Source organism: Mus pahari, chromosome 14 (assembly GCF_900095145.1).
Source record: "Mus pahari chromosome 14, PAHARI_EIJ_v1.1, whole genome shotgun sequence".
Taxonomy (NCBI): domain Eukaryota; kingdom Metazoa; phylum Chordata; class Mammalia; order Rodentia; family Muridae; genus Mus; species Mus pahari.
In genome coordinates, this window is record NC_034603.1 from 84,910,923 (window position 1) to 84,938,222 (window position 27,300).

A 27,300-nucleotide genomic window follows, 5' to 3' on the forward strand; every position below is an offset into this window, starting at 1 on the left:
AGGCTGGTCTCCTGAGGCCTGTGAGTTCCATGCTGTGAACAGTCTTCGGCTTAGGTATCTACGTGACAGGCGGCGCCACTTTGCAGCCTTGGCCTCTTAGAATCATGGTGCTAGGACTGTGTACCTGTGATGGGTCTCTGGGTGCTACAGGTGGTTCCAAGCCCCGTGTGGCTCCCTAGTGACAGGAATGGTGATCCCAGCGTGAGATGGGGGTAGTTGTACATTCAGTGTCAGTGCAGGTGGACAGCTAACTCATCATCCTTCCCTCTCTTCCCACGCCTGCGACATTGATGAAGGTGGCTCTGCAGCAGAGCCCATCCCAGTGAAGGGCAGGAGGGACAAAGGCAGCAGGGGCTTGTCTCCTCTAACACAGGGAGAAGGGAGGGCCCAGTGCTGTTGTCATGTCCCACCCAACCAGGTAATGCCCCAGCAGATGCAGCTAGCGAAGGCCACCCAGACCTGGAGGCCTGCAAGCCTAGGCTCAGCCCACCCAGGGCAGCTCACCAAAAGGTTCACCTAGACAGGATGCTGGCGGTCCCTCTTCTGAGGAGCTTCTCCTCATGAGCCCTCCCCTGAATCTGCACTCCTCTTTTGTCCACATGACATCATCACTGATTGGTCCCACTCCCAAGCACAGACCTTTCCATCCTGCCCAGGAGAACGTGGCCACTTCCTCTCTACCAGTAGATGGCAACCTTCACTTAACCCAAGCCCTGAGCTTCCCATGGAAGGCCTAGTGAGTCCCAAGCAACAAGCACAGGGCAGGTGCAGGTTCCAAACTCATCCTGGAGCACAAACTCATGTTGCAAAACCCATTTAATCAGGACTTTAAAGGGGGTGCACACCTCTGGTTCCAGCACTTGGAAGGGAGAAGCAGGTGGATCTGACTTCACGGTTAGCCAGGTCTATAGAGTGCCAGGACACCCAGGGCTATGTACATACACCCTGCCTAAAAGAAAAAAAGGCCAGGGGAAGGGGTCCCACATCCTTGCTCCATGCCAACTGGAATTCATGGGAAGTCACTCTACTGCCACGTCCTGAGGGGATCTCAGATCCAAGTTTCTGCCTGCAGGATCATGGTGACCCGGGGGTACAGGGTTCCTTCTGGTCCCCTCCATCCTCGTGCCAGGCAGGTGGTTCAGTAGCATCCTGGGTTCTGCCAGGCCTGCCAGAAACAGAAATCAGGATGATCCAACAACATGAAAACACCTCTAACCTGCATGAAGGGTGGCTCAGTGGATGCTCCGAGGCCCAGAGAATCCACACCAGGCCTCCCACACAGCAGTGAAGACACCAAGGCACGTTCCAGGAACTTGCTTGCCAGAGCTGCGGAGCCACGTGACTGGCCCCTCTGTAGTCCAAAGCTTTGGACTATAAGCAGCCTGTGGGGAGCAGCTTGCAGTAACAGGCCCCTCTGAGAAGACATGATGTCAATACAGGGGCTCAAGGAACACAGCACAGATGCCAGCTGTGAGGACCAGAGGAACAAAGACCACCGCCATTGCCCCGCCTCGCTAAGGGAGGGAAACGCCAGTCTCCACAAGGCACAAGGGCAGGGCTGTGTCTGACCTTGGGTTCCCCTGCAAGGAAGCCCAAGGCCCAGGATGACTGGATGTTCTGAGATGCCTTCAGTGTGAGGAGCCCTCATGGCTGCAGCTGGGGACCTGCAGACATGGCCTGAGCTTGCTGGAGGGTGGGGGGACCTCAGGTGTGCAGGGTGCCATGGTGTCTGTGCTCCACTCGGCAGGGAGAAATTCTTCTGTTCTCAAGGTCACTATAAAACTAGTCAGTGAGAATGGAGAGGTGGCACCTGGTGTTCTTCCACAAACCCGGGTTCACTTCACAGCACCTCCATGGCAGCTTATGTCTGACCTTCATGGACACACGTGGCACACAAACATACATGCAAGCAAAAACTACCCATACACATACTTTTTTTTTCTTTTTTCTTTTTCCATACAGGGTTTCTCTGTATAACTGCCCTCACTTTTATAGATTAGACTGGCCTCAAACTCACAGAGATCCAGCATAATTTTTTTCTATGTTTAAATTAAAAAATAAAGCCTCAGTGGGGCCTGAACGTGGCCTTCATCCCCAAGGGTGTCTTCATGACACAAGTCCCTGCTATGCCAGTCTTAACTGAGGTAACAGGGACTCTGAAGGCAGAGGATGGGGCAAGCCAGGAGCTGACCCCTGGAGCCCGCCCTCCTTCCTCCCCAACCAGCTCACACGCTCCACAGGCTGTCACCTGCTCCTTCCCTCCTCCTCGTAAACAGAGTGAAGCTTGTTGATCAGGAAGATCTTGTCCTCTCCTTCCTAGAGTGGCCAGAACACAGGCGTGAGAAAGACCCGGCCCTCCACCCCAGAGCTGGCCTGTTCCATCATCACAAGAACCAGGCAGTCAAAGGAGGACCTGGGCGTGGTGGCCCACACCTGGTCCCAGTGCAGGAGGCAAAGGCAGGCAGATCTCTGAACGTTGCCCCATCTCCATAGAAAACTTTAGGCTAGCTAAGGCTACATGGTAAGGCTATGTCTCAAAAATGAAAAAGGTAAAAAGGAGGAACTCAGGAGTGGGCACGCGTATGGATCTAAGCCTAGGAGTGGGCATGCGTATGGATCTAAGCCTAGGAGTGGGCATGCGTAAGGATCTAAGCCTAGGAGCGGGCATGCGTATGGATCTAAGCCAAGTAAACAGGGTGAAAATGGAAGCCTAACTGTGAAGGCCTAGGAGCCAGCCCAGTGCAACTTCAAAATGGCCCTGCCTCTGCCCTAGACAAGCCTGTCCCCCTTCTCTTACACCCACTCTGGAGAACGGCTCTCCTGACGCCCAGGCTGGTCTCATTATGTAACTGGATGGCCCTGAACCAGCCCTCAATTGCTGGGATTATAGATATACACCACATCTTGCTTATACTGTCTCCTTAAGAAAAATGTTTTTTAGTCCTGACCCCAGCCTGTGTATATCCACAGCCCCAGAGAGACCCAGCCCCTTACAGTAACATTTGTGCCCACACTGCTCCCGACTCCTAACCCAGACAGCAGGTTCCGTGCTCACTCCGTCCCAAGGCCTGGCTGCTTCATGCTTGCTTTCTGCCTAATCCCTGTCACACACAAGAGTTCCACACTAATCCCAGTACTCAAACAGCCGAGGCAGGGGGATCACTGAGATTAAGGTCAGCCTGAGCTACAAAGTAAGGCCCTGTCAAAAACCCAAGATGCCTATCAGATGGATCCCCAGAACCCACAAAGAAGTGGAAGAACCAACTCCACACACAATCACTAAATTAAAAAATTGAAAATAAACCGGGCATGGTGGTGCATGCCTTTAATCCCAGCACTTGGGAAGCAGAGGCAGGCGGATTTCTGAGTTAGCTATACAAAGAAACCCTGTCTCGAAAAACCAAAAAAAAAATAATAATAATAATTGAAAATAAAAAAAAATTTTAAATTAAAAAAAAGGGGGGATGGAGAGATGGCTCAGTGGTTAAGAGCACTGATTGCTCTTCCAGAGGTTCTGAGCTCAATTCCACATGGTGGCTCACAACCATCTGTAATGGGATCTGATGCCCTCTTCTGGTGTGTCTGAAGACAGGGTACTTACATATAATAAATAAATCAATCTTTGGGCTGGACCAAGGAGAAAAAAAAATTTTTTAAAAAAATCAGCCGGCACACAGGAGGCCCTAGGTGTGCCACCCAGCAGTACAGAAGGAAGAAGATATGGATAAGAAAGCTGACATGACTGCCTGGGCTACAGAGTAAAACTCCTCCCCCAAAAACAGAGCAAACACAGGTGTGCCGAGGGGAACCCCACAAGCTGGGTGCACAGGCGGGCTGGCACTTACGTTCCGGATCTGCTCCTTGAGCAGGCAGATGACCTTCCGTTGTCCTTTCACTACCTGGATATTGAGGTAGATGACAGCCCTGAGGAGATGGAGGGCTCAGGCTGTAGGCTGGTGACAGGGTCAGGACAACACGGGACACTAGCACAGGCTAGCCTCTCACCGCCACCCCCACCTTAGAACTCACAGCAGCAGGGCTGAAGCCAGGAAGAGGAAGAAAGTGTTCTCCACCAGGAAGTGGTACAGCCAGGGCAGCCAGGAGGCCCCAGCGCCTGCCTGCTCCAGGCGACGCACCCAGACCGTGCCTGCTTCATACATGGTGTTCAGAGTCCGGAAAGGGCCACAAGTGCTCGAGGGCCTCACCCTGGAGAAGTGGGGGACCAGGCCCTGAGTCCCACTCTCAGCTAGTACAAAACATTTCCTGTATCGCCCCCCCCCCCCAAGCCAAAGAACAGGCTTCCACTCACTGCCAGACAACATAACAGAGGAAAACAGCCGCGCCCAGGAACGACGGGAAACAGAGCAAGGTGAGGAAGACAGTGCTCATGTGAGAGGCCAGCCAGGGTCGGCGTGGTGCCTGGCAGTTGGCCATCAGGCTGGCCTGGGGACAAAGGCTAGGATTTGCATTCTGCCAAGGCCACCACGCCCTGCCCGCCAAACTCCATCCCCCCACCCTGGTCCTATAAGTGTGATTATTACTGCTTACCCACCTTTGGGCATCCCTGAGAGCATTTCTAGATTCACTTAACTGAAGAGGAGAAGACCCACCCTGAATGCTGGGAGCACCACCCCACCAGCTGGGGTCCTTGACTGCATACAAAATGAGAAAGCAAGCTGACACCAGCCTCCATCTCTGCTTCCCGACCAAGGATGCCACGTGACCAGCTGCCTCGGGCTCCCACTGCAGTGCCCCCCCCCCCCCCCCTGCTTAGGCTCCATTTGTCAGGTACTTGGTTACAGCAACAATACAGCACAAAGAGAAAGCCAAAAAGCTGGCCTGTAGCCAGGCCCCAAGCCAGAACTCAGGACAGAACCCAACTGCTGGAATTAAAAGTGCCAGCTATCGCCAAGCCCATGTTACCTTCTTGATGTGGAAAAGGAGGAGCAGCCGGACAATCTGTACTGCAGGCAGGAGTGGTGAGAACAAGACGCCCAGCCTGGGGAGGGCGGCAGGCAGGGCTGGTGAGCACCCTCCCACCCACCCTCTGCCCTCTGCCCACCCAGAACCAAAGGCAGGCTGCCACGGCCCTGGGAAGGAAGGAAGGAAGGCAGGCAGGCACTGGCTGACAGCCAGCGGGAAGCAGGTGGGAGACCCTCACCAGGTCAGTGTCTGTCCATAAATCAGGTCCAGCACATTCCTGGCAATGTCAAACTCAGGCTTCTGCCCCGTCCTGAGCTTCTTCTCTGAGATGAGCCTGGACAGAGGAGCCCCTGAGAGATGAGCAGGGAGACTCTCATCCCCAGAGCACCAGGCAGAGCCACCTAGCACCCAACAAATGTCAGGAGAGATGTGGCCACTCAGGACCTGGGGGCTGTCACTGCAGAAACCCCGACTGAGCCTCTCCCCAAAGCGAGACACCAGTCTCAGCACACAGCATTAAGAGTTGTACTGTGGGGCTGGAGAGATGGCTCAGCGATTGAGAGCACTGCTGCCCTTCCAGAGGTCCTAGGTTCAATTCCCAGCACCCTCATGGCGGCTCACAGCTGTCTACAACTTCAAGATCTGACACTCTCTCACAGACATACATACAGGCAAAATGGCAGTACACATAAATTAAATTTTTGTTTGTTTAGTTTTGGTTTTTTGTTTTGTTTTAGTTTTGGTTTTGTTTTTTTTTTTTCGAGACAGGGTTTCTCTGTATATCCCTGGCTGTCCTGGAACTCACTCTGTAGACCAGGCTGGCCTTGAACTCAGAAATCTGCCTGCCTATGCCTCCTAAGTGCTGGGATTAAAGTCATACGCCACCACTGCCCGATATATTAAGAGTACCTGCTATTCCTCCAAAGGACCTGAATTCAGTTCCCAGCACCCACATAAGGTAGCTCAAAACTGCCTGTAACAGCAGCTGTGGCTGGGGAGAGACATCTGACTCCCTCTCACAGCCTCCACCACCACCAACACACACACACACACACACACACACACACACAGATATACACACACATACATGACAAGAACACGAATGAGAATATAAATAAAAATGGAATGGGCAAGGCGGTGCATGTCTGAAACACCAGCACTCTGGAAGCTGAGGCAGGAGGGTTCCAAGAATAAGGCAAGCCAGGACTGCACAGTGAGCTCCAGGGCAGTCCGGACAAAGACCAAGCAGCACTCAGGAGGCCAAGGCCAACCTATACTACAGTGTGAGACCGTGTGTCAAGAAAGCAAGAGGTGACAGGGCATGGTGGCTCACGCCTTTAATCTCAGCACTCAGAGGCAAAGGCAGGCAGATCTCAGAGTTCAAGGCCAGTTTGGTCTGTGTAGGGAGTTCCAGGTCAGCTGGGACCTTGTCTCAAAACAAGACAAAAAACAAGGACTTCCAGGTCAGGTGGCATAGGCATAGGTCTGTAATCTTTGCAGAAGGATGAAGTAGGAGAAGTCTGAGGTAAGGTTGGGTGACTTCTCAAGATTTACCTCAAATGGGCAGAAAAGGCTTGGTAAGATGGCTCTGCAGATAAATGTACCCAACCTAATGACCTGAGTTAAATCCTCAGGACCCACGTGTTAAGAAAGAACTGACCTACACACACACACCACACACCACACACACTCCACACACCACACACCCACATACACCACACACCCACATACACCACACACACACACACCACACATATACACACACACACACACACACACACACCACACCACACACACTCCACACACCACACACCCACATACACACCACACATACACACACACACACACCACCATGATAAAAAAAAAAGTCTAAGAAAAGTTTGAAGCCAGGTGTGGTGGCGCACCCTTTAATCCAAACACTCAGGAGGCAGAAGCAGATGAGTTCAAGGCCAGCCTGGTGTACAGAGTGAATTCAGGACAACCAGGACTACACAGGAAAGACCCTGTCTCGGAAAACCAAAATGAAAAAGTGTTGAAAAACAATGTCTTACTTTTCAACTATCATTAACTCCATGTCCTCTCAAAGGAAACAGAAGGAGTCAATGACTGCTCAGAAAGCCAGAAGCTGAGCCCCAACCCCAGAACACTTTAAAGATGATGACTCCTCTCTCTTCCTCTGTCTATGAGCAACACTGAAACCCCATTTTCCTTTCCACCTGAAATTACCCCACATCCTGCCTCCCACCATCCTCCTTGTCTGAGAACCTTTCACAGGCTGGTACCCTGAGCCCAGAGGATGAGGGGGGGAGGGGCTCCATCCTCACCTCCACACCAACTCTCCGAAAAGGGAGTCCAAGAGCATGAAGATGAAATCCACAACCATGAAGCGGTACAGCTCCTGGCCCACAAAGTCCTCCCAGCACTGACCCTGCAGGATGGCCACCCTGCGGCCCAGCCAGTGATAGCAGAGCACACCCAGGACAGCCATCTTCAGGATGAGGTTCCTGTGCAGGTGGAGGGGTTGTAGGCTAAGGAGGACGCCGGACAACAGACACTCCGAGGAGCCCTACCCAGCAGCCCATGCTCCCAGCCACACACCTGCAGATGGCCATGTATACCTCCAACACAGGGGAGTCATGTCGCTCCAGAGTGGCTAGACCACGGAACAGGTAGGAGGCACCCAGGTTAAGGATACTGACCACCAGGGGCAGGGCCAACATCTCCACCCCCTGGCCACCAGAAGCAGGTCTCTATGAGAAGAGAGAGGGTTCCTTTAGATGCACCACCCACAAGGACATGCCACCCTGTGGGGAGCAGGTACTACTGGGAAGGGTCTGGTTGGAAAACGGGGGCAATTCCCTCTCCCAAGACACACAACTTGCTCCAGGCCTGGGTTCCAGACACATAGGAAGCAAGGGAGAGCATTAGAACCATGGGGAGTCGGGGGTGGTGGCCTAGGCCTGATGGGGTTATGGGATCTCAGGAGTTCTGTCCCTTGCCTTACCTGAATCATTACCTCTGAGAAGGTGAGGACAGCCACCGTGCAGCCCATTGTGGAGCCCAGACACAGCAGCCACCCCAGACCTAGAACGATGACCTGCCTCAGCTGCCCGCACACACTTTGAGGGCGCTTTCGAAGTTGCCATTCAGCCAACAGCTCCTGTAGGTGGTAGTGTGTCTGTCACTGGACAGCCTGACACACAAGCAGGCTGCCCCAGCCCCTCCCTTCCCTAAAGAGGCTCAGGCCACACATCAAGGACACAGCGATTCCAGGATGGCCACCACCTTGAGGCCTGTCCCTCCTCAACCCTTCACCACAGCCTTGTCTTTAGGAAGCCTAGTGCCTGGCCTGAGCCCCTTGTCCCCTTCTATGGACATGAGCCGCCCCTAGCCAACCAGAGCCCCTGGGGAGTGGACACCTGTCTCCAAGAAGAACTCTCATGAAACCCCAGAGTGGCCCCTGTATTCTTGAACAGAGGATCTGACCGCTGTGCCTCCATTTCCCCTTCAGTCCTTAGCCCCTGGCCACTGTAGTCACTAGTACTATAAAGGGAGCTGTCCCCAGCTGATAGGACGAGGGTAGGAGGCAAAGTCCCCCCAGAAAGGGGACCCTGGGCAGACCCAGCTCCTCCTCCTCCTGGCCCAAGTCTCAACACACTGGAGCAGTTCCAGTAACTCCGGCACCTTCATATGACTGGAGCTCAGGGCTAATGCCACCGAGGCACCAACTGAAGTAAGGTGCGGGAACATCAGACCTTCTGGTCACTGTTAGGAAAAGGCCACCACAGCCCAGAACCTCAAGGCCAGCTCACAGTCATACACCGCTTCCACGCGGATCTGGCTACTTGCTCCTAAGAGGATAAGGTCTGCAGAAACTGGGCGGCATGCATGGGACTGGTAGCTGCTTACCTTCAGCTGAGTGCAGATGCTGTCCTGCTGGACACGGGAAGCCCTCTTCTGTGTCACCTTGTAGTCCCAGGAGCAGAAGACGGTGAGGGCATGGATACCCTTGGTACTGCCAACCCGGTAGCTCTCCCCAAAGGAATGGGACATGCTAGAGAGCAGCAGAGACAATCAGTGAACGATGGGAGGATGGGTAGACAGACAGGTGATGAGTAGGTAGATGGATGGATGGATGGATAAGTGAATGATGGATGGATGGATGGATGGGTGAATAGATGGGAAATATGGTTTGGCAGGAAGGTAGGTGGGTAGATGGGTGGATGAACAAATGGATGGATGGACTGACAGAAGAAAGCACAAGTAGGGGATATAGGAATGGCTACATGGGTAGTGGGTAGACAAGTAGACAGGCAGGTAGATGGACGGATGGATGGATGGATGGATGGGTGAATAGATGGGAAATATGGTTTGGCAGGAAGGTAGGTGGGTAGATGGGTGGATGAACAAATGGATGGATGGACTGACAGAAGAAAGCACAAGTAGGGGATATAGGAATGGCTACATGGGTAGTGGGTAGACAAGTAGACAGGCAGGTAGATGGACGGATGGATGGATGGATGGATGGGTGTGGGAGGAAGAATCAATAGGTGTATGCACATAAGACTTAACCAGGATAAAGAGATGGGTGGATAAGCCGGGTGTGGTGGTACACACCTTTAATCCCAGCACTCGGGAGGCAGAGGCAGGCGGATTTCTGAGTTCGAGGCTAGCCTGGTCTACAGAGTGAGTTCCAGGACAGCCAGGGCTACACAGAAAAACCCTGTCTCGAAAAACAAAAACAACAAAAAAGGGGGGGTTGGGTGGGTAAGTGGATGAGTGGGTAGATGGATGTCTCAATAGGAACATGGGTAGGCAGACATGGGAGAACGGATAAGGGGATGGGTGGAAGAGCTGGATAGACAATGTAGGACCCATGGGTGTTGTTCAGAGTGAGGACTACGTGGTTAAGGTATACCTGTATACCAGAACGATGCAGGTAAGGAAGAAGGCGGCCCCCATTGTGAAGAGGTAGGCCAGCGGCATGTTATAGGGCAGGCTGCCCAGCCTGGAACTGCACTGGCCACCTTCCCGAGGGGCGTCACATGACGGGCTCAGTGTGGTGTTACTGTAGTAGCCGTAGTACATCACAGTGTGTGTGAACCGGCCCTGTCAGGAGGCCAAGCTCAGTCAGATACCCTCCCTCCCTTCCCCTAGCCCAGGGGTTCTTGACCTTTGTAACGCTGTCACCCTTTAATACAGCTCCTCATGTTGTGGCTATCCCCAGCCATAAGATTATTTCATTGTGACTTCATAACTGTAATTTTGCTACCATTATCAACCATGATGTAACTATCTGATACATAGGATACTATATTCGGACCCCAAATCGGTTGTTGGGACCCACAGGTTGAGAACCACTGCCCTAGCCCATTCTTGGGCCTCCAGAAGAAGAGAAAGCCACCCATAAGCTGGGCGTGGTGGCGCACACCTTTAATCCCAGCACTCGGGAGGCAGAGGCAGGCAGATTTCTGAGTTCAAGGCCAGCCTGGTCTACAAAGTGAGTTCNAGGACAGCCAGGGCTACACAGAGAAACCCTGTCTCGAAAAACCAAAAAAAAAAAAGAAAGAAAGAAAGAAAGAAAGAAAGAAAGAAAGAAAGAAAGAAAGAAAGAAAGAAAGAAAGCCACCCATAGAGACATCTGGGAACAGGCAAGAGCCCCACCAGGAGAGCTGGGACAAGCCTGGCACCAGTTCTTGGCCAAGGCAGGAGCTGAAGGCCTCACCCCGCCTGTGAGGAGTTCCAGACCAGAGAAGGCAGGCACAGGGCCTGCTGGGTCAGGCGGAAAGGCAGCCTGTACACCCACGAGGAAGGCCAGCAAAGGCAGCAACATCAGCGCGTTGAAGGCCAACAGGGTCTTGAGGAAGAGAAAGTAGGAGAGGACGCTGGAGCCAAACTGGCCACCGATCTGCTTCAGAGCATAGTGCCACGGCCTGGCAGCATACAGGCCTGCGAGCAGTGCCAGCCCCAGACTGTGAAGAGCCTGGAGGAACAGACAGAGGACAGCCCTGAGGGCTGGGACGCCAGGACAGGTCTCACGCGCGCGCGCGCGCGCGCACACACACACACACACACACACACACACACACACACACACGGCCCCTGGAAAAAGCTGCGGTTAGAAGTCCCTTGACAGGACAGCAGTCGGGTAGGGTGTCCTCAACCCCAGCCACCCACATCCACAGCAGGTGACCTCAGAGCTCAGAGCTCATACCAGCATGCAGGAGTATCTCAGCCGGCTACAGCAGGAGAAGGCCCCACTTCGACCCTGCAGATTCCGCCGCTTTCCCTTTGGGCTCCAACTTTTCTCTCTGGGGAACAGAGACGATGCCTAGACCATAAATGCCTAAACCACAGAGGGATGTTCAGGCAGGCCGGCAGAGGCCTTGGGGCACTCACCTCAGACAGCGCTTCTCACCGAGACTCAAGGGCATGTTCCGCACCATGTGGTCCCTCTGGGCCGCCGACAGACCCCGAAGCTCCTTCACTAAGAGGCTCCGCTTCTCTGCCCCGAGGAAAAAGATCCCTCAGTGCCCAGCATCCTTCCCGCTGCATACTGACCAGGGCCCTGGACAGCTTCCAGCCCAGCACAAGCCCCTGAGACCACGCAGATGGCTGCCCTTTGACGCAGGCAACAGTCCAGACCATCCTCTCTCTCAAACATCTTCCTCTCAGGAGCCCATTCTCCTGTCTTCACCACAACCCGACATCCTTGAGGCCTGGGGGGGGGGGGGGGGAGTACTTCCCAGCAATGATCTCTTCCTTGTAGAGTGGAGAGGGCGGGCTGCCACCCACCCACACCCCACTTCTCAGGTACCCTGAGACTCAGCAGAAAGACTTTCAGGGGCCAGTGGTGTTCTCCCCCATCTTAGAGGTTCCAAGCCTGTCAGGAGAGATGCACAAAGCGGCAAGGGAATGGGCAGGGGTCAGAACTGCCTCCTCATGGCCGCTGTGATGTTAGGAGTGCCAAGTTGACAGACTTTAGAGTCACCAGAAGATGGGTCCCTGGCCGGTGAGGGGTTATGTTGATGATTTTAATCAGTGTGTTAAGACCTGCCATAACACTGGACAGGGGATCCTGCATGATATAAAGTGGAGGTGAGCAGAGCCCCAGTGTTCATTCATTCACGACAACGGGACTCATGCTCAGCTGCTCGAAGCCCGTCACCCTGACAACCTGGACACATTGGGCTGTAGTTTGAATGTGAGCCTGAGTAAACCCTGTGCCTCATATGCTGCTTTGGGCAGAACTGTACCACAGCAACAAGAAGAGAGGTTTACCACACTTCCGGGCCCCACAATATAAGGAGATGCAGCCCTCATCTTTGTATCCACCCCATGGAGGGAATTTTGTAACTCCAACTTTACAGATAAGTCATCTGCAGAGGCAAAAGGACCAGAGTTCAAAGCCAACCCCAGCAGGCCTTGGCCCTGTCTTCAGTCACCAAGAGCCTGAAGACACAGACCAATGGAAGAGTGTTTGCCTAATGCTCATAGTTCACATCCAGAGAGGGAAGACGAGGAGAGGAAAGGAGAAAGAAGCCAGGGAGAGCAGGCCTTCGGGAAGGTGGGACCCAGCCAGGTGTAGAGCCCACGACACTGCAAGCTCCTCAGCTCCCACTGTCCCACTGTCAGTAGCCGTGGGCTTGCCTCCTCCCCCAAGCCTCTCCACGTTGGCTCTGAACGAAACCAGGTTTGTTCCAGCCTGTGGGCCTTGGCACCTGCCTCCTCCACTCTAGTCACCTTCTCCAGGAAGCCTCCCAGGAGCCCTGGGCTGGGCTGCTCCCAGCCCACCCTCCTGGAGTCTTCTCCAGTTGGGCTTGTGTCTGACCTTCAGGCTCCTGCTCACCCGTTTACTCAGCTCCTGTTTACCCAGCAAGAAGTAAGCTAAGAGCTATGACTGGAGATCCTGACCACCACTGCCTGCTGGAAGCCTCCCCAGCACTCAGTGATAGCTTTGGTGGTGGTGAGTGGGGTTTAAACACCAGCCCTGGAGAAGACCTCGGCCGCTCGTCTGGTACGCAGAAGCAGCCCTCGGGCAGCGGTAGAAAGGGGCTCGCTGACCCCGTTGTGTTCCGGCTCCTGCCCAGCCAGCAGGCTGGGTGACTCAACTCACCATCCTCCTCCAGGATTGTGGGGTCCAGCTCTAGGTCATACAGGCGAAGGCTGGGCCGGGCAGAAGGCACCACATTCCCCAGCAAGGGCCGGCTGCTCCTGCGCCGAAGCCTCACTGTGCGGTTGTAGTATTGGGAGATGATGGCCCCACGGCTGCGACCTTGGAAACCGGGTGGCAGGGTATTAGAGAGGAGGAACAGGACTAGCCTCACGCTCTTCTGGAAAGTTCTCAGCACCAGGCCTGAGGGAAATCCCTTTACCAGAAACCCAGAGCCTATTTTCTGCCCCACCCTCCCCACCCCCACCTCCCCCGCTGTGGCAAGTGGTCATGTTTAGAATCCAGTAATGACCCAGGACTATGCTGAGCTTCAGGCTACAGCAACAAGAAAGCTGGGAGCCCAGAAGAACTGACTCTGGGTTCACAGACCCCAGCTGGGGTAAGGCCAGCACAAGGGCAAAGGACCCGGCTCACCAATGGTACGGCTGGGCATGCTGGCCAAGATGCGGAGAGTGGCCAAGCTATGGGCAGGAGCACCTTCAAGCCCTGGCAGGGTCTGCTCGCCTCTGCCTGGGGAGGACAAGGACAAGACGCTGTGCTTCAGCGGTTCTACCCAGCCTACCCCACCCACTCTACTCCTGTAACACAGGACAGCAGACATTCCCAGGTCCTGCCCACACCAGGTCAGAGGGCAGGCATGGGCTTACCTGGACCCAAGGGCAGTAGTTCCAGCCCCTCCTCTGCCACCCGAAGGCTCTGCTCTTGAATGAGCTGGTGGAAGGAGTCATGAACTTCACTTTCTTCATAGGGGCTGGGCTCCAGGCTACGAGGGAGGGAGGAGTGAGTGTGGGAATCCCTGCTCAGGGCCCCGCCCACTTGCAGAAGGGTACACCAGAGGGGTAACACAAATACACTGCAGACGGCACCAGGGCACTTACCCTTCATCTCCCATGGTCTCCGGGACATCCAGGGCTAAAGCCAGTGGCTGAGCCATGGCTATGCTGCAGACCTAGGGGAGCTCAGAGACTGGACGCAGCCTGTGGAACCCCATACAGCCCATCTGTTGAGACAAAGCCAGCTTTCAATGCTTGGGGCCCATACTTCAGGCACAGACACACACTACAGGAATCCCCACCCTGTCCCCCGTCCACAGCTAAACACACAGTTAAAACGAGTGGGCCCAAATAACATTCCCACCATGACCGGCTGTGGGGGAGTGAAGAAAACAGGACGGAAGGGCGAGGCCGCGGCTCCCCATTGGTTTCCTAGATGTCGCTAGTACTGGGGGACAAAAGAGGCCTGTGAACACTACCGGTTTCTGGTCTGTTCCCAGGCGGGGGGCCCTAGAGCTTCATCCTTTTTAGAGCAGCAGCTGAGAGACTCCGAGGACTTCCCTGTGCCCGCCCTATGACCCCAATGTGCTTTCTCCAGCAGGAAGTGCGGTCAGGCAGCCACAAAGTCCTACCCCCAGCACCGGAGGCAGCGTCCACACACTGGACTCCTTGAAACCCACCCCCATCACTCAGGTCTGGGTGCTTCAAGATCCTCGTGTCCTCGGGAGAATGACTCCCTACATTCCCAACTCAGCTGAAGGCTGGAGAGAGAAGCTGAGCTGACACAGTTCCCTTTGTCCTGCTCTGTCACCGGGCACAGTTGCAACCAGAGCGTTGTTAGGGGCTTATTGTTCTCCTGGCCCAGGGCCCTGAGGAAAAGTGCGGTGGAAAGAGCAGCTAATCACTTGACTCCTGCAGGATCGCCCCCCCAGAAGGCAAGCCCCGCCGTGTTCGCCGGTCTTCCCTGCCTTCGCCTAGGGAACTCGCAGTTTTCTGGGGCTCCCCAGACGGCCAAGAGTCCTCACACAACCCGGACTGGCGCCCGGCACGCCCCCGCCTGCGCTGCAGTGGAGCACAGCAGGGAGAGGCCAGCCTGGAGCCGGCGGGAGGTGACACCGCCCGGGTGGAAAGCAGCCAGGAGAGGTGGTGCCCTCTTAGTTCCAGGGTCCCCTCCCTGGCCACAGTACTTCTCAGGCTCAAGGCCCCAGGCGGGCCCACACCTCTTCTCCACAGGAGGCTGGGTGCTCCAGAGGCTACGGGCTGGGACTCCGGATCCGCCTGCGTTCCTAGTCTTCAGTTCCTCCTGGGACCAGCACAAGGTGTGCCCTGTTCCGGGGCGCACCATCCTGCGCCCTGAGCCAGATGGGGAGAGGCCGGGAGCGGCAGTTTCCAGAAACCCGCACCCAAGTTGTCAACTACCTGGCGAAAGCAACCGCCCCTACACCGCAGCTGCGCCCCTGCACCCGGGTCCCAGCGCCCCTCTGGGTAGAGGAGCCCCGCTCTCTCCCGATTGGCTCACCTGTGCGCGCAACCGCCGCGGGGAACCGAGGTCTCAGCCCCACCAGCAGTAGAGTCGACACACAAAAATTAAGGGTACACAGGGTAGCCTTTGATGGTTTCCAGACTGGCATCTGGAGGTAGCTTCACCGCCCGCCCGCGTGGCACCGGGCCCCGAAGGTCACGTGACTCGTTCCTGCCTACCAGCAGGACCCGCCCATCCAAAACAGTGCCCTGTGCAAGCCAGCCTCGGACTCCACCCCAGCACTCCACCCTCAAGTCTGAGTAAAGTAGGCGTGTCCCAGTATTTGGATGTATACAACCCCTAGGTGGAGTCCCTAATGTTACTCTGAGTTTCTAAAGGGGGACGGTATTTCCACGTCCCGGGGTCACTTACCGGATTGAGTAATCGCCTCCTCCCAGCCTGGTTAACTGTTCTTTATCTTGGGCTGAGCAAACAAGTTACGGCCCGCTACGCCCTGGGCGTGGTGTCTGTTTCTGTAGCTAGGGTTAAACTGCTTCCTGCTGTCCCAAGAGAGTCAAAGACCTTTCTGTTTCACAGATGAGGAAATTGAACCTGAGAAAGTGTCACCAGGTGTCACCAGCTGGAGCAGGGAACTTGGCCACCAAGATGCTCCATAGAACCGCTTCCCCCAAGTTACAGACAGGGTGACCGGTGACCGTGAGAAGTAGAAGGGAAAGACAAGCCCCCTCCCACACACTCAGAAGGCTAACAGCCCCCAGGAAACGCGTGGGATACCGGAAGGAGATGAAGCCTGAGGGGGAGGGGAGAGACGCTCCTTCGCAGCTGTCTCTCTGTGCCTGGGTGGGTTTACCAAGCGGTGTCTGGGCACCGGAAGTCTCAGCCTGCAGATCCAGCCCCCTCAGCCCCCTAGCTGACTCCTTGCTCTTACTCTGAATTTTGCATGACTTTGGCCAATTTGAAAGCCATTTCCTGGGGCGCCTTCCTGTGTGAACTTGTTGGGAGTACAGAGCCTGTGGGCAGGGACACTGGGAGACTCAGAATCCAGAGCGGAGACAATGAGGTTTTAAAAGGGGTGAACAGGGAGGAAAGGCTGGGTCTCCCAGAACTGGGAACTGGCCAAGATGACTCCTAAAGGTCTAGTCAGTGAATGATAAGTGACGAGCACAAAGAAGCTGCTTGCTCAGCACTTAGGTTGGGCTTGATGCCAGAGCCTGGCCAGGGCATAGCAACAGGGAGGGCCGTGCCTGCCGTGAAGGCAGTCAGTTCAAAAATAACCTGCCAGCCAGTCATAGTGGCACAGGCCTTTCTTTAATCCCAGCCTTGGGCAAGTGTCTCTGTGAGTTCAAAGGCCAGGCTGGTCTACATGATGAATGCCAAGACAGAGTTACACAGTGAGACCCTGTCTTGAAATAGCACAAAAAGAAAAGAAAAAAATCTCCAGGGATCCGGAGAGCCAGCAACTCCAGTGCTGGGACCATCCACCCATCACTAGCGTGCTCTCCGGGGCGACTGCGGACCGCAGATAAGGGTCCCCGCACCAGGACACGCCTAAGGACTGGCGGCCAGGAAGGGGGCTTGCAGGAGCCGGAGCACAGTAAAGCAGGTCGGCCTGGTGCCACCCGCGCCTCTCACCTGTGCCCCGTGTTCCTCCAGGGCGGGAAGTGCAGGCAGAGGCAGAGGAAACTGCAGAAGGAAGGCGGGAGTGGGTGGAGGGGAGGAGACGCGGTGGGCCCCCACCCGCGAGGTTCCTGTCACGTGACCCCACCCCACTCCCTCACCACCCTGCCTGGTGTGTCAAGAGCTGGTCATAGGAGGGGGCTCTTCTGGGAGCTTGGTCCCTTGCCTCTTTGTGAGCCGCTTGCTGCAGCGTGACAATAAGGAAGGTGAGAGGGGGAAGGCAGAGCTATTGCTTCCTTCCGGATGCTTTGGGGGGTCCTTTCTTTTCTCTTGATTGGGGATGTAGCCACGCCTCCTATTCTGGGTCCCTTAAGTCCAGAGCAGACCCAGCCTGGACAAAACACACAGAACAGGTCCCCGCAGTGATGACGCTCGCCTTTAATCCCAGCACTTGGGAGGCAGATGCAGGCGGATTTCTGAGTTCAAGGCCAGCCTGGTCTACAGAGTGAGTTCCAGGACAGCCAGGGCTACACAGAGAAACCCTATCTCGAAAACCCAAAAAGAAAGAAAGAAAGAAAAAGAAAAAAGAAATTACACAGAACAGAGCCCTAGTACATCTAGAGCTGGGGTGATGCAGGAAGCTGAATTCTAGGAGCTGTCGGGGTTCCAGACAGGGGTGACTTACCAAAAGCCAATCAGCACATGGGAAAAGAGTGGGGATTGTGTTTTTCTAAAGCGTAAGGTAACGTTTAGGGCAACCAACCTTTGCCCGCGGTTTCTCTCTCCTCATATCCTGGAGGTCTTTCACCGCGCTTGACAGGCGGAAGGAAGACTAAGGCCTTGGTCAGTCGGTCTGTTTGAGAGGTGAAGTGGGGCAGCCCCCGGCTTCGACCTCAGCAGGCTTCCTTTCATTTGTGGACACTGGCAGGGCCAAGGTGGAGCTCCTAAGAGCAAGGGTCTGTCCCGCGCGCCCACTGGGATGTTTCGCCAGTGGTCGATGCAGTCAGGAGCAGCCCCACGAAGGCCTGAACCCCAGGCGGCCTCGGAGGAGCTGTGGGAACAAGAAGTGGAGCGGCTATGCGCCTCCCGGACGCCTGTACGGATGCTGCCCTACGCCATGGCAGACAAGCGCTTCATCCGGTGGGTGTCGCGGTGGGTGTCGCTCAGCGACACTGGACGAGCCGCGGGGGGGGGGGCGGGGGGGAGGAACCGGAGGATGCACCTGTCAGATGGATGACTCAAGGGCGCCCCCTGTCACCACGGTCCTGCAGGGAACTGCGGGAGCCCGAGGGAGTGAAGACCTCCTGGCAGCGGTGGCATCGCCCGAGGCGGGTGGCGCAACAGCACCTGAGGGAGGCAGAGCAACGGCTGGCCCGAGGCTTTGGTCTCTGGGAGGGAGCTCTCTACGAGATTGGGGGTAGGATCCCATGCCGACCTGCACTTCCCACCTCCCTCATCAGCCCCTCCATCCTTGTACACCCCTCGGATTCCTCCTGTGCACACCTAGCTGGGTTACAGATCTTTGGGGTGGTGCTGTGGGGCGGCGCGAAGCCCTAATTTTGCCCTGGGCTGGACCATATTGGCACACATCACACAGCCCTGGGATTCTCAACGTGGCTGACTCTCCCTGCTTTTCTCCCGTAGGCCTCTTCGGGACCGGGATCCAGTCCTACTTCACTTTCCTTCGCTTCCTGCTGCTGCTCAACCTGCTGACCATGCTGCTGACTGCCTGCTTTGTGCTGTTGCCCCTGGTCTGGCTCCGCCCCCCTGAACATGGCCCTGCCCTGAAACTGAGTGAGTGCTGTCCCGTGCTGGGCAAGCTGCGTGGGCTAGCTTTGGACTCTCCTCCACAGGACCTTCTGCCCAGATGCCGCCCAGCACAAACTCAGACAGCCTCGGTATAGGGTAGACAGTGGAGTTGGGAGGTTAAGAGTGTCACATGTTTGTGGGACCCTGTCCTGATGCCTTTCTCTTCTCACTTAGCAGGCCTCCAGTGCTCTGGCAGCCCCCTGCCTCAGAGTGACATTCCAAGGTTTCACAACCCACTTTGGAATATTTTAACTGGCAGAGTAAGTGGGGTATGTTCTGGGACATCTGGGAGACTCCATTCTGAAAGGATCCCTGCTCCCTCAAGAGAGATGTTTGGCTTTTAAGGGAGACTTTTCCACAAGCCAGCAAGGCCAGATACAGGGACATGTCCCCATGACCCACAGAATCCAGCTTGGAGCAAGAGACAAATGGAGGAAGGAGTCCAGGCCTGTAAAATAAAGCACCTCCCACCAGGTGTGGTGGCACACAACTTTTTTTTTTTTAATTTTTATTTTATTTATTTTTTTTTCTTCTTGTCACACAACTTTAATCCCAGGATTTAGGAAGCAGAGGCAGGCCGGTCTCTGGGTTTAAGGCCAGCCTCATCTAGAGAGTTCTAGGACAGCCAGGGTTACCTAGAGAAACCCTGCCTGGGGTCTGGGGGGAGTATCTCCCAATTCCTGGAGGCCACTGAGCCAGTAGTCTGAGTCCTGGATCCAAATCTGTGCAGCCTTGGGCAAGTCACCTGGCTTCTTTGAGTGTGAGTAAAACAGGGATGCTCTTAGGCCAGGCACAGCGGCGTACACCTATGAGCACAGCACCCTGGAGATTGAAGCAGGATTTCAGGTTCAAGGCTTGCCTGGGACAGGAAGGGAGGTCTTGTCCTTCCAGAGCAAGCACTTCAGGGCCCTGCATTCAGCTTCATTCAGATGCCCTCACTGTATCTCCAGGCCTTCAACAACACCTATCTCTTCTACGGTGCCTACCAAGCAGGGCCAGAGAGCAGCTCCACATACAGCGTCCGCCTGGCCTACCTCCTTAGCCCGATGGCCTGCCTGCTCCTCTGCTTCTGTGGGATACTGCAGAGGTGAGGGAAGACCCCACGTCCTCCAGGCCTCCATCCTTGGCCATCCTTCCCAGGCCAAGGAGATCCCTGGTTGGCAGATCGATCACTGTGCGGTGAGACTCATCCCTGGTTCTGGCTCCTGTACGGCGAGAGTAGAGGGACCCCCACAGAAATCCTTCCCCCTTCCGCCAGGATGGCAGAAGGCCTACCACAGCAGACACTCTTGGGCCAGCGCTACAGGACGCCCCTCAGCGCCAAAGTGTTCTCATCCTGGGACTTCTGCATCCGGGTGTGGGAAGCCGCCACCATCAAGAAGCACGAGATCAGCAACGAGCTGAAGGTGTGTTGGGCAGGATGTGTGGCAGAGTGCACACGTGTGGCTGGCAATGAAAGTGGGGGGTGAGGGGCTGCGTGAGCATGCACGTGTGTGCCCGGTGTGAAAACATTGACAGTGTACATTCAGACGAGTACAAGTGTGACAGGACCATGTGCGACCGTGAACAAGCCGTGTGAACCAGCTGTGTCTGAGAACATACAAATGTTCTAAGAATGTGTGAACCAGACCTACTGGCACATGTCTTTAATCCTAGCACTTGGGAAGCAGAGGCAGGAGGATGTCTGTGATTTCCAAGTCAGCCAGGGGCTACATAGTGAGACCCTGCCTTAAAAAATAAATAAATATGTAAATGTGTCTAGGTATGACGTACACGTCTGATGCCAGCACTGGGATCCAGGGCTGAGGCAGGGAGATCGCCCTGAGTTTGCTACGACCTGGGCTACAATTGCGGAAGTGCCCAGCCAGCTAAGATTATGAGACAAGGCCCTGTCTCAGGGAGGGGTTGGCAGGATAGCTCTTCAGGAAAAGGGCCTTTCTCTGCAGACTGCCGACTTGAAGTTCATCTCCGGATCCCACATGGTGGGGGGAGGAAAGAACCAGCTCCTACTCTGACCTCCATGTGTGCACCATAGCATTCACACGCACGTGCACACGTGCACGCACACACACACACACACATACAGTGTAAAAATAAATTAAAAACCCAACAAAAGGCATGTACGCGCATGCATGTGTGTGTAGCTGAGTGAGAGAGTGTCTCATCAGGGGTGGTTAGTGATTGGGTGAGGGTGGATGTGGAGTGCTTCAGGGCCCCTCTCTGCTGCCATCAGATGGAGCTGGAAGAGGGCCGCCTCGTGGAGCTGGCTCAACAGCAGACCCGGGCCCAGAAGGCCTGCCGCCTGCTCACCTACCTTCGCACCAACCTCCTCATTGTGCTCCTAGTGGTCGGAGCCATCAGCGCCATCTTCTGGGCCACCAAGTACTCACAGGACAACAAGGAGGTACAGGAGAGTTGTATTTCTCGCTTTACCGTTTTCTGGTGTGAACGGTGGGAGGAGGTGAGTGCCCCCACTTGGCAGATGAGAAAATGGAGATCCTGACCTCCCCTCCTACTCCCCACAGGAGTCCCTTTTTCTGGTGCTCCAGTACCTGCCTCCTGGAGTCATCTCCCTGGTCAACTTCCTAGGCCCCCAATTGTTCACAGTCCTGATCCAGCTGGAGAACTACCCTCCTGGCACTGAAGTCAACCTCACACTGATCTGGTGAGCATACTGGGGTGTGGCATTGTGGTCCTCAGGCCCTGAACTGGAAGACTTTCATCTTCTTCACTACACCCAAGGGAAGGTGAGCAGTGCTTTTAGAACATTCAACCTTAGGGACCCAAATCTGAGGCTTCCCCTGAAGGGCGCCATCAGCCTGCACCAAGTGGAGGGCCATTCGAAGGGTTGGGACAGTCTTTGGCTTTGGGGAGTCAGACCAGCTGTGAACACTCACAAAAATCCCGCAGTTTGCGGGGGGGGGGGTATGGAAGGTGTTACTGTGATGGTACACACCTTTAATCTCAGCACTTGGAAGACAGAGGCAGACAGGCCTCTGAGTTCGAGGCCAGCCTGGTCTACAGAGTGAGTTCCAGGACAGCCAGGGCTACATAGAGAAATCCTGTCTCAAAAAACGAAGCCGGGCGTTGTGGCGCACGCCTGTAATCCCAGCATTTGGGAAGCAGAGGCAGGCGGATTTCTGAGTATGAGGCCAGTCTGGTCTACAGAGTGAGTTCCAGGACAGCCAGGGCTATACAGAGAAACCCTGTCTCGAAAAACCAAAAAAAAAAAAAAAAAAAAAAATTTTTTTAAGATTTATTTATTTATTATATGTAAGTACACTGTAGCTGTCTTCAGACACTCCAGAAGAGGGCGTCAGATCTTGTTATGGATGGTTATGAGCCACCATGTGGTTGCTGGGATTTGAACTCTGGACCTTCAGAAGAGCAGTCAGGTGCTCTTACCCACTGAGCCATCTCACCAGCCCCCCCCCCCAAATTTTTTTAATTCATCACTTTGAGACACAACTCCTGCAAAGCGTAAGGGCTGGGCACCTGATCTTCAGCCTGGAAACGCTGGACCAGTTTCCTGCCTGTGTACCTCGTCAGCTTCAGAAACTCCTCTCTCTCTCACCTCTCTGGGTCTCGCCTTCTCTCCTCCTCTGCATCCCGCATGGTCAATTCTGACTTGCTTTGAAACACACCACAAGAAACAACCCATGCCAGGCACTTGAGATGCAGAGGCAGGGAGTCACAAGTTCAAAGGTAGCCTGGGCTACACGGCAAGATGCTGTCAAAACCATCAAAGTCAACATCTGTCGAGGGCTCGGAGGGTATAAGCCCACGCCGCGCAAGCTTGACAGCCTGAGTTTGGCTCCCTGGAACACGGGTACAAAGCCAGATGTGGTAGCACACATCTGTAACCCCAACACTCCTGTGTTGAGGTGGGAGACAGACAGGGAGGACTCACCTGGGAGCACCCAGGCCATCAACGCTGGAGCACACAATGCATCCTTAGAAAAGTGAGCTCTTAAATCAACAGATCACAGTTTGTTTGCTGTTTTGTTTTGGTTTTTTTTGTTTTGTTTTTTGAGACAAGAGTCTCACTCGGTAGACCAGGCTGGCCTAGAACTCACAGAGACCTGCCTGCCTCTGCCTCCCAGTGCTGGGAATAAAGATGTGCATCACTGTCCAAGGCTTGCCTTTGGTTTTGGTTTTGGTTTAAGGATTTATTTTCTTTATATGATTCAGACAGACCAGTAGAGGTCATCAGATCCCATTACAGCCACCATCATGTGGTTGCTGGGAATTGAACTCAGGACCTTTGGAAGAGCAGTCAGTGCCTTTAACTGAGCCATCTCTCCAGCTTCCCTAAATGACAGTTCAAACATTTGTAAGCCATCAAGTACTTGCTGGGATTTGAACCAGGATCCTTTGAAACCACAGTCGGTGCTCTAAACTGCTGAGCCACTGCTCCAGCACACTGGCTTGGTTTTTTGTTTGTCTTTTAAGGTACTCCAAATGGCAGCCATCCCTGCCTCTCGGCTCCTGCTGAACTGGAGACTAAGCCTCAGTTGCCAGTCCTTCTAGTCACACAGACACTGTACCGGCCAGGTTTCAGGCTAACAGTCCACTTGCACAGCAGCGTTGGGGGCGGGGAGATGGGTGGATCCCAAGAGTTGGTTGTTCTGTGTGACTTCAAATGCTGAGCTTTGGGTTTAGTGAGAGACCCTGTCTCAAAATAAAATTTTAAAGTGGACAGTTGAAATATGGCTCAGCAGGCACAGCTCCTTCCAGAGGACCCAAATTATATTCCCAGCATCCACATCAGGCAGCTGCTCTAGGGACGTTCAATCCCTCTGACCTTCGCTGATAACTGCATTTACAGGGACACACCCACACAGACATATAACTCATAATTTTAAAAATAAAAATAGTAGCCGGGCGTGGTGGCGCATGCCTTTAATCCCAGCACTCAGGAGGCAGAGGCAGGCGGATTTCTGAGTTTGAGGCCAGCCTGGTCTACAAAGTGTGTTCTAGGACAGCCTGGGCTATACAGAGAAACCCCTGTCTCTAAATAAGTAAATAAATAAATAAATAAAAATAAAAATAGCATTCAGGAGTCAAAGACAGGAGGGCAGAGTTTGAGGCCAACTTGGTTCACAGGAGTCCCAGGCCAGCCTGAGCTACATGGTGAGACATTGTCCCAAATAAACAAGAATACATTTTAAAAATGTAAGTAGAGAGCAATAGAGACCTAAAGTCAACCTCTAGTCTTATGTGCATGTACAGGTGAGTGTACCCAACACACGTGCACGTGCCCCATGCGTGAGAGTGTGCACACACACAGTCAGGTGACCAGGCATGGTTGTGCTCACTTTTAACACCAGCCCTGAGAGGCATAGGCAATGTAAGTTTGAGGTTAGTCTAGCTTACATAGTGAGTTCCGGGCCAGCCGCGGGGCTACAGAGTAAATAAAAAAGGAGGAAGAAAGTGTTGTCTGAACTGGGGCTCTGAGGACTCAGGAAGGTGTGGAGTTTCTCTTGTGGGACTTGTCAGAGTAAATCGTAAAGCTGGCAGCAAGGAGTATAGCTGGCCGACGCAGTATTTCCCAAACTGATTTAGAAACAGGACCCGCTCCCTGCGACTCTGTAGAATCAGGTTTGAGGAACGAGTTTTGAGAAACACTGGTGGGAGATAAAGCAGGCTGGACGGAGGTTGAGCTTTGAAAGAGGGGCAGTGCCCAGGACTCGGGATCTCGGGCAGCAGCCTGGATAGATGGGGCCCAGACCCTCTGACACATCCTCGCATGACGCACGCCTCGTCCGCAGGTGCGTGGTGCTGAAGCTAGCCAGCTTGGGCATGTTCTCCTTCTCCCTGGGTCAGACGGTGCTGTGCGTAGGCAGAAACAAGACCAGCTGCGAGTCCTACGGCTACAACGCTTGCGACTACCAGGTGGCCTGCAGCCCCATCCTTCCCCACAAAGCCCCACCTCAGACTCCAGAGCCAGGTCCCTTTTAGTCCTCGTCGCTCCCCGGGATCGCTCTTGAGTAGCCTGAGACGGAGCTGCTATACCACAGCATGCGCCAAGGGGGCGCCCGGCACCCTGCTGTAGCTCTCCTGGCATGGGTGTCCTCCGCTCTAGTCTATCCCCAGGTCATGTCTGACTGCAGACGGGCACCGAGACCCACCCTAGCTGCCAACCCACTCTCCCCCACGCCCCCCACACCCCCGGCAAGCAATGAGTGAGGGGAGAGAATCTGGAGGAACTTGAGGATAGTGATGGGTTTCGACCCCCCTTCCCCCTCTGCACCGCAATGCTGGGAGAACTCGGTGGGCGAAGAATTATATAAATTAATCATCTTCAACTTCCTGCTCACCGTAGCCTTCGCCTTCCTGGTCAGTCTGCCTCGGAGGTGAGCTATATGGGCACGCCCCGGGGGACGGCTGGAGGCCACAGCCAAACCCATAGGGATGACCCGTGTGGGTGTGGCTCGCATACTTGCCTGGAGTGTACCCAGGTCCCCCCCACCCCCAACCCCAGGCTGTTAGTGGAGCGCTTCTCTGGCTGGTTCTGGACTTGGCTAGACCGGGAGGAATTCCTGGTGCCTAAGAATGTGCTGGACATCGTGGCTGCACAGACTGTCACCTGGATGGGCCTCTTCTACTGCCCCCTGCTGCCACTACTCAACAGTGTCTTCCTCTTTCTCACCTTCTACATCAAGAAGGTGAGGGGGTTGGTTCAGGCGGCCCCCCTGGGCACTCTGAGGCTGCATCCGTTTCTGCCCCTCCCTTCTCTGGACCTCATACTCCGTGGTCTACAAAACCCCCAGTAAGTGCTGTTACCACCCACCTCCAGTACACCCTCCTGAGGAACTCCAGGGCTTCCCCACGGCGTTTCCGAGCCTCCAGCTCCACCTTTTTCTTCCACCTGGTGCTGCTCCTAGGCCTGCTTTTGGCTGCAGTTCCTCTGGCCTACGTCATCAGCAGGTGACAAGGCTGGTGACTGGGAGGCTGGCCCAGCAACTCCTACCCCAGATTCTGACAAGCCTGTCGGCTCCCATCTCTCCAGCACCCACTCCTCCTGGGACTGCGGCCTCTTCACAAACTATTCGGCCCCCTGGCAGGTGGTACCCGAGCTGGTGGCCCTCCAGCTCCCACTTCCTGGCCAGCGTGCCCTCCGTTACCTCAGTTCCCATGCCTTCAGCTTCCCACTCCTCATTCTGCTCAGGTGACTACAGCAGGACAGAGGGGAGAACTCCAGGGGTCTGGCTCCTTCCCCAGGGGTGGTGTACAAGTGTATATCTCTAGACAGCGTTCTGGAGTGCAGGAGCCAGGGAAATGGGGGCTCAAAGATAGGTACCAACACAGCCCCGGGTGAACCAATTTGCCATGCTGGAGAACTCGGGGTGTGGGGCTGTGGGAAGGAGTGGTGGGTGGAGGGTGGTGTCTTCCGATAAGGCACAGATCTGAGGTGAGACAGTTGAGCCAGTGTGATATAGTGCACACTTGTAAGTAATCCCAACACTCAGGAGGCTGAGGCAGGAGGATTGCTGTGAATTTGAGGCCACCCTACCTACAGAGTGAGCTCCAGGCCAGCCTGGGCTACAGGACAAGGCCCTGTCTCAAAGACAGAGACTGGGGGAAGGGCAAGGAAGGCAGGCCGGATGACTGTGATCTGAGAGGTGACTGACCTGGAGTTCGATCTGCCTTAAGCATCGTCCTGACCGTGTGCATCTCCCAGTCCCGGGCGAATGCCAGAGCCATCCAGGGGCTGAGGAAGCAACTGGTGTGGGTGAGTGTGCATCGGCCTGACCCTTGAGAAGTGTGTAGCTAGCTACTCTGAAGGACCGAGCTGGGAGGGTGGGTTTCTTCCTTGTGGCGGGTCTACCTCCAGGTTAGGAAGGAACCCCTGGCTCCCGTGACAGGCAGCATACTTTAGTGGGCCTGTGGCCTTGGGTTGAAGCACAGCCTTAGGTTATGGGCGTGGTCTGGGAAGGAGGGAGGTGGGAGGTGTTGGAGGTGGGACCATGGTGCTTCCTGGTCCTAGGTTAGGGGCGGGGCCTCTAGTGGCCTCCTGCCGCGTGGAGAACGGATCCTGGCAGGGGCGTGGCTTCAGGCTGTGTTGTGGGCGTGGGTTTTGGCTACAACTACTAACATCTGGTTTCTTTCCCCTGCAGCAGGTCCAGGAGAAGTGGCACCTGGTGGACGACCTGTCGCGGCTGCTGCCAGAGCTGAGCCCAGAGCCCGGGTCCCCTCACTCTCGAATTTCGCGTCCACGATCCTTCTGTCCCGGATTCCCATGCCCAGGCTCGCCCGGTCCCAGGACACCCAGGCTGGGACCCTCCAACAGGCTGAGCTCCTCGAGCCTCGGAGCCCCCAGTGCCTTGGTTCCCGCCTCCAGATTTCACTTCCCCAGCCGCACAGAGCTGTAGCACTGACCCCCGTCCCTTGGCTCTGCCGCAGCTTCCTCCAGCGCCTCCTGCACTCCCAGCCCTTCCACCACCTCCGTACACCCACAATCTCTGCCCCTCCCCCAGCCCCCAACCACTGCCTACAGATGGCTCCTGGGCCTCTAGCAA

The 27,300-nt window shown here is 55.1% G+C and overlaps 2 protein-coding genes across 4 annotated transcripts; one reads left to right on the forward strand and one right to left on the reverse strand.

The window, feature by feature from the left end:
• Positions 1–798: 798 nt before the first annotated feature.
• Positions 799–15,569, reverse strand: Tmc6 (transmembrane channel like 6). 3 transcript variants are annotated; one of them, XM_021212516.2, is made up of 20 exons: positions 15,389–15,569; positions 13,975–14,096; positions 13,744–13,859; positions 13,511–13,606; positions 13,040–13,198; positions 11,323–11,428; positions 11,138–11,234; positions 10,649–10,906; positions 9,842–10,032; positions 8,833–8,977; positions 7,928–8,083; positions 7,522–7,673; positions 7,248–7,427; positions 5,162–5,257; positions 4,924–4,999; positions 4,310–4,443; positions 4,030–4,206; positions 3,846–3,924; positions 2,249–2,316; positions 799–1,165 (listed from the first exon to the last, which is right to left on the reverse strand). In XM_021212516.2, the coding sequence occupies exons 2-20, from the start codon at positions 14,028–14,030 to the stop codon at positions 1,075–1,077; spliced, it is 2,433 nt and encodes an 810-aa protein (XP_021068175.1). In that variant the 5' UTR covers positions 14,031–14,096; positions 15,389–15,569; the 3' UTR covers positions 799–1,074. The 3 variants fall into 3 exon arrangements, with proteins under 3 accessions (XP_021068175.1, XP_029402408.1, XP_029402409.1); XM_029546548.1 differs by lacking the exon at positions 15,389–15,569 and adding an exon at positions 14,550–14,683; XM_029546549.1 differs by lacking the exon at positions 2,249–2,316 and having other exon boundaries at positions 1,061–1,165.
• Positions 15,570–17,165: 1,596 nt separating this feature from the next.
• Positions 17,166–27,192, forward strand: Tmc8 (transmembrane channel like 8). Its single transcript, XM_021213762.2, has 16 exons — positions 17,166–17,235; positions 17,898–18,109; positions 18,241–18,386; positions 18,614–18,763; positions 18,953–19,038; positions 19,729–19,865; positions 20,037–20,184; positions 21,012–21,182; positions 21,304–21,443; positions 24,550–24,670; positions 25,034–25,134; positions 25,263–25,446; positions 25,578–25,708; positions 25,791–25,949; positions 26,435–26,513; positions 26,899–27,192. The coding sequence occupies exons 2-16, from the start codon at positions 17,949–17,951 to the stop codon at positions 27,151–27,153; spliced, it is 2,169 nt and encodes a 722-aa protein (XP_021069421.1). The 5' UTR covers positions 17,166–17,235; positions 17,898–17,948; the 3' UTR covers positions 27,154–27,192.
• Positions 27,193–27,300: the final 108 nt, after the last annotated feature.